Source organism: Mya arenaria, chromosome 4 (assembly GCF_026914265.1).
Source record: "Mya arenaria isolate MELC-2E11 chromosome 4, ASM2691426v1".
Classification (NCBI taxonomy): Eukaryota; Metazoa; Mollusca; class Bivalvia; order Myida; family Myidae; genus Mya; species Mya arenaria.
The window spans coordinates 13480001-13487194 of record NC_069125.1 but is presented as its reverse complement, the minus strand read 5'-3'; the positions used below and the strand labels follow the sequence as shown (position 1 = coordinate 13487194).

The 7194-nt window shown below is 33.9% G+C and overlaps 1 protein-coding gene across 1 annotated transcript in view; it reads left to right on the top strand.

Moving 5' to 3' along the window:
• The first annotated feature begins 1811 nt into the window (after positions 1–1811).
• LOC128232504 (potassium voltage-gated channel protein Shaw-like) overlaps positions 1812–7194 on the top strand; it is a 44900-nt gene continuing 39517 nt past the window's right edge. Inside the window, exon 1 of the mRNA XM_052946081.1 lies at positions 1812–2733. Coding sequence (XP_052802041.1) covers positions 2653–2733 — 81 coding nt within the window. The 5' untranslated portion in view covers positions 1812–2652. The remainder of the gene's footprint in view (positions 2734–7194) is intronic.

Genomic DNA, 7194 nt, shown 5'->3' with positions numbered 1-7194 from the left:
TCATAAGGTAGAAATACCGTGTTTTATGAACCTTTCTCTCAAATTAAACACGGTATCCTTCATAAGAACCATTTCTTTCGATAAATTTTCACCATTTTCGTTAAATTAAAACAATTGTATTAATCGCGGTACTGCTTATTTGGGAGTAAGAGTGAATCTTTAAATGACGGTAGTTTCTACAAGAGAGATAGACCCGCGAGTGATTCATGTCAGCGTTGAGATATGTAATAATTAATTAGTGTTCAACTTTATATTTTGTCCAATAGGATTGCAGTTTTTTTCACAGTATTTTTCGTTCATTTTTGATTAGCCGGCAAAGCCGATATTTATTCAATAATGGTCCTAATTGGACTTGCTAACGATGTAGCTAATCGGATCACTTATTCAATAATGGTCCTAATTGGACTTGAGAAAGATGTAGCTAATCGGATTACTTGTTATTTATAACTAACCAATAGAGTGAATAAGTCAATGACGTTTGACCCTAAGAATAACTTCCGTTGCATATTGAATACCACCGAAGGAGACAAAATATAGCATTTAATGCTAAACTTGTTTAAACGTGGTTATGATGCATTTATCAAATAAATGAACTGAGTTTCTGAGACATTCCATGAATTATTGTTTTGGTAAAAGCATACTTAAAAGCTGTTACCAATACTTAAAGTCTACACTTGAATACCGCCCTCAGATATTAAAGTAATAAAGCTGAATCTATATTTGCGAAATCCCGGCCGAGCGTTCATACTGCATGAATGCACAAAAATAAGAATCAATCCGTATATATATATATATATATATATATATATATCTCCTGTGCATTCCTTCCATGTTTGTATACCACGTGATAAATTACGTGATTAATGCTACGTCGGAAGGCAACACTTTCCTTCGAATGATGACTTAAAACAAAGATGTCTTTTCTTTTTCTTTACCATTTTAAATGAAACAAAGGGCAGTCTATGCCGCTTAAAGAGCCCCGCCTTCGTTTTCTTTCTGGGGTTTTATTAGGTCAATACTTTCCTCAAACACTCCGACAAACCTGTTTCCAAAATAATGCTTTGACAGTCGGCGATTTTGTGAAAAGGTTTGTCGAAGTGTCGAAGAAACTAAACTCTCAATCAAACGTGGTTAGTTAAAGACTGAATGCTGGGCTATGTAAGCCTTCCGACAAATCATTTATGACGTAATTTATCACGTAGTATACACACACTGTTATAAGTAGCTGTAATAGAAATGATTTTGGTTCAACGATTTTCGCGTTTAGCAATAAAATAATGAGAACTTTAAATTCGTGTTTTAATATGCATGACCCAGGTCTTTCTTGCGAAATTCCACCTACTGAGGTCACAAAAGGTAGATCGGATCATGCAAAATGAACGACATTTTTTCGTTCAGAAAATCAAGTATGAATGTTGATATAATTAGATGTATTGCATGAACTGGCACTCATTACCTACTTCGAAAGGACAACAATGATAACAGAAAAAGAATGAAAAAAAATGCAATCAAATCTGATATTCTATTTTTTACAATGGTTTAAACTCCCAACATCAAAAAAAGAGTAAAACCTAAAATATACGCGACAAAAATTGGCAAAGGACTAGACAAGACCTCAAATGATTACAGCTCATTTCCCATGAAGTTAACCACACAAGACGTAAATAGTTCCGAAAAATGTATTTATTATAACATTTCCAACAGTGTTTGTGTTTTGAACAATTTATGCGTTTCGTACGTAGCAGTCTGCTGGGATAGCGAGGTGTAAGGTTTTTCCAGTGGGAATTGTTACAACTTTGGTAGAACTCGTTCTAAGCGTCTTGTCAGAAAAGACGGTGCCAAACAATACCGCTGACAGCTGGTTCATAGCCTTTGTGCGAACGAAGGACTCGCGTTATTTATTGTTTTAAGGATACGTTTTTCAGGATAACAATGTGAGTTTGGTTGTTCATTTTCCCTTGGATACCAAGAGATTGCGCCTTGGAATGCAGTAACAAATTGATTTAATGTTTTGGAGCTATTTTAAACGCGACATGTGTTATGCAAATTAATGGTTATAAAGTATATTAAAACTTTGGTGACTTTAAATAACAGTGTTGATGTTTAGCACTCCTAATCATTTCTAAAAGTACGTGTGAACATGAAACTGCCAACAAAGATTTGTTTAAAATACGATTTGGGATAGCTATAATGACAAGTGTTGAAAGAGCAAACATTGCTCAATGCTTAAAAGTAAACGCTTTTTTTTTCTTTTTAATTTAAATGAAAGCTTTTGTGTTGCCAGTTCGTTGACTGTTCAAAAGAGAAAACTAGACATACTTGCAGACGGTTTAAATTGTATGTTTGTACATTATATGTGCAAAAGCTTTGCAAAGATTCAACTTTGTTCCTATGGAACTGTAAGAATTACTTGTGCGTGCGATTAACAGCTAGAAAACCACAGGCCATAAGAAGAAAGAGCAGTTTCTTAGCATTCAAGTTTTTGTTCTAAAAAAAACCGAATCTTAGATGCGCAAAAATTTGGCTAAAGGACCACATTCGAACTGTTCACGTGTGCAGAGACAATGCGATTAAATGGATTAAATAAATCTCCAATCGGACTTACCGCATGTATTGCGAAGATGGTTATTCCCTAAAGCACGTGCACGGAAAATGTCAAGGAGCGCCGCCATTGCTGTCGCCTCCTGCAATTATCCAAAGAAGGCGAACAAAACTAACAAAAAGTGGAAACAGGTATTACAAAGGTTTCTTTTAAAGCTGCACTCTCAGAGATTGCACGTTTTGACAATTTTTATATTTTTTATCTTGGAACGAGCCGATTTTTGCTAAAGTGCATGGAAACCATTTATATAAGACTGCTGACAAAATATTAGTTCGCAGATCTTTATATTTAAGTTGAAAAAATGATGTTTTATGCATTTATCTTAAACCGTTAGTTACGCCATAAAACATTAATTTTCGAACGGAAATATGAAAATCTACGATCTAAGTTTTTGTCAGCAATCTTATATCATTGGTTTGCAGATATTTACACAAAAAATTGCCCTTTCCAAGACAAAAAATAAAAAAAGTTGTAAAAACGGTAAATCTGTGAGAGTGCAGCTTTAACGCTATATATTTACACATCAACTTCCATTCCTTAAATGAACTGCCTTTCGGCAATTGCGTTCATCAATCGATGAACGCAACATCTTCGGATATGCTCGGATCGCAATTCATCGCATAACAATATACATGAAAACTATTGATCTTGTTATTGTTTGTATTGTGTCAGCAGGTCCCGTAAAATATAAATCACCATTTTAGAAAGTGCTATGTTATTATATTTTAAACGTTTTGTTGCCCAAAGAGATTCAATTTTACGTTTAAAAGTGATTTCAAGTGGTTGATCTTTTCCCGCGTTATTGTGACGTCATTTGAAAAAAATGTAACAGTCGGGTCGTCCTATTTACAGAATGGGTCAGAAATGATTACTGAAAGGTAATCCGAAATGAAATGAAGTATTTTTTTAATGTTTTTTCAACAACATAATGAACTATTGGTGTAAATATAAGGAATGAATTGCGGGGTTGATGTCATTCGGACTCCACGCGTACTTTGACCAGCACAATTGCGTTCATATCCCCGATAATGACATCAACCCCGCAATTCATTCCTTAAAACAAACGCATTTGTGATGTTTAACACAAAAATATATACTAACAAATAGTGGTCTTCATATGCAATAATATGATATAATATTTTTATATGTAAAATGTTGACTTCCGGCGAAGCATTTATGACGTAATTTATCACGTGGTATGCACACACTGATATGACGATGGGGTTTGCGGCAATTGACAAAACACACACAATCAGGCCCCGAAAGGGGTAAAAATTGCGTTTGAGTCGGGCTGATTTAAGTGAGTCGGTCGGGTTACCGTAAACAAACATATTTTAATGATGACCTTTTATTTTAATAAAATAGTTCGTGCTGTTGTTTTACGACTTATTTCAATATTAAGTATATGCAGCCACATAGCTATGATCGATTCCGAGGTGATGCTATCGATTATCGGCGACGATCGGTAGTGCATTATCTGCTTATCTGTGTTGCACCATTGTAAACGCCTATTAAAGAAGAGGCTCATGATGTGTAGTTTTGATAAAAATTAGGTGAAACATTGCGTGAGATGTTAATGGACTTGTTGTTCTACTCAACATCATAGAAAAAGGTAGGTTCTGAAAATGTCTGAACAAGTTATCAATCCTACTTTTTAAATGACATAATACATCCAACATTCATTAAATCATTAAAATGTTTCGGTATTGTATATGAATGAATACTAAAAAAATATTAAAATTATGAACAAAGAGGCGAAAAAAGCCATATTAGCATGTAACTATCTTGTGAGCAAAGTCTACCTCAAGACTATAAAAAATAATTAAGAAGTTTTTTTTTAGTTTTTTTTATTTATTTTTATTTTTTTTATTTATTTTTTTGGGGGGCGGGGGAGGGGGCAGTCTCTTTTTGTATTATGGAAGGCCATCCGTCATCATTTTATTATCATTTCATGCAGTTAAAGAAAACAAATAAAACACTGTTGAGCTACTTCCAAGCGTTGACACTTCGAAATTTATTTTCCATTCGGTGTACAAGAACAACGTTATATTTCTTTTTTATAAAATTTCATTATTTACACGTGTTAGTCTTTCGAGTTAAGCAAACTTGATTTGAAGCTTATTTGCAAACACATTTAGATTTTAGAGCATTTTGAAAAAGGCCACCCCAAGATCCAAAATCTAGTTTTTGCGAACACAAAGATTAAAAATGTTGTTTTTTACATATTGACTCTCGAAAAAAAATGTCTGTCGAAACTGAATTCCGCCATTAAATGATTGAAATTAAAAAAGAATGTTATCAAAACACACGAGTTTACCTGATGACATGGAATAAAGCACTGGAGTCTATGATGACCCCATGCACTTCCATAGTTTTTACCGAAAATTTCAAACCCACAATTTTTTTATATTTAAACGCTGATTTGTGTCATTCTACTGTTGGGACGCAAAAACTGGTCACACAACATAATTATATTTTGGTAGTTTGGAGTAACCCCGGGTTGACCCTTTCAGGTCAGAGACTACAAAATAGTTTGTCTGTATACATTTGTATTCAATCGACAATTAACTAACTTGCTCGCGAAATAACACTGATTTCGAATGCTTTAAAATCCCAACATGGCAGCGTCAAATACAGGGAGAAACTTCCACATGTGTTCTAAAAATTAAACAAAGTCATAAAAAAGTTACGTTTATTTGAAGAAAAAAATGGTTGAACGTAACCACCATGAATTCTATAAAGTCATCAGATCCGGTGTAGGCGTACAAACTATGCGGTGTAAACAAAAAGGTATTATCAAGTATATCCAGCATGTTCAGCCTGTATTTGAAATGACAAAACATTCAGCTTCAAAAGTTATAAAATGGAAAGAAGCCAATGTTCTGAGATGGTGCGGGATGCTTTGTTTCACTGGCATGTGTCAATTCAAAGAAATGAGGCATGTAACAATGAGTATGCACTTCCGAATTGGAGTTATTTGCCCTTTAAGATAACCATTCATTTTTCGTTTTTATGAAACGTCAATATATACAAGTGTATATCATTTCCGAGAAAAGCAAAGTTTGATTTAAAGCTCTATTACAAAAACGAAAGGTGATGTGCCTCATAAGTCACTTTCTAATAGAGTCGAAACCCGTTGGCTCGATATTTCACTTCTAGCCTCTCGAATATCGAGCCAAGCGGGAATACTTACTGAATGTTTGTTTTTGTGTACTTGGAACATGTTTAATATATCTAAGTATCGATATGTTTTGTGAAATGTAACCAGATTTGAATAATATTATAAACACCGCACGTTGGGGAAGAGGTTACTAATGTTGTACTAATGCTTGTGTCCAACCCATTTGCTTTTTGTATACTCTATATCATTGTTGTAAATACCGAACATGTTGAAAAAAAATGCAATAAAATATGTTTAAATCAAACCCCTCGTAAAACTCTTGAACACGAAGCTTCGTGTTCCTTTGTGCATTGCGATAGTGACAAAATTTCCTGGGTTTAATCTTAATACCATTACACTGACTTGGTTCGAGACTATGTACTTCTGGGCTTAAAGCTGCACTCTCACAGATATACCATTTTGATAACTTTTTTTAATTTTTTGTCATGGAAAGAACATTTTTTTGCGTATATATCTGCAAACCAATGATATAAGATTGCTGATAAAAAAAATCAGATCGTAGATTTTCATATTTCCGTTTAAAAGTTAATGTTTTATGGGTTAAACCGTTACTAACAGTTTAAGAAAAATGCATAAAAAATCAATTTTTGAACTTGAATATAAAAATCTGCGATCTAATTTAATAATTAATCATGTCAGCAGTCTCATATAACTGGTTTCCATGTATTTACGCAAAAATTGGCTCGTTCCAAAACAAAAAATAAAAAAGTCGTCAAAACGTTCAATATGTGAGATGCACTAGCTTTAGTTATGATTGTAAACAAGTCACGTGTAACTTAGCCTAACCGCGACTAAGGCAGTAATAAATGATGGCATTTACTTGATTGGTATATTACCAAGAACTGAGAACATTGGCAATACCATAGATATGTAACTATCTAGTTGGGAGTATTAATTTAGTAATTACATGTGCATTACTGCTGTTGTCAATTAGTTAAACAAAGCGGAATTTTGCACCGAAGGGAAGTCAGTCTGTACCGCCTAAATTGAAGCTTCATTCAAACTGTTTCAACTATTTCTTCATTCGGAACTCCTCGGCCATTTTTATCGAAAACAACCACGGATGTATTTCGACGGTTTACATACTCAGACATCGGTATGTTTAAGTCCGATGCAAGTAGATCGCGTTAATTTAGCACTTAAACTTAATAACTTTACTCTTGCAAATCTTAATTATGTTTGAAATAATACACTTCACTGGCAATCAATTTAAATTTATATCAATAAATATAAGCTTAAACACTACATTTCATTAATGATATAATAAATGAATTTTAAAAAATATCGAACTACTTCTACTGGTGTACCGGCAAACCTCCGAGGCTGTTTTCGATAATAAAAAAATGGCCGGGGAGTTCCGACGGCTATCTTTTGCGAGTGTGATTTAAAGCTACGTTTTAATTGGTCTGTT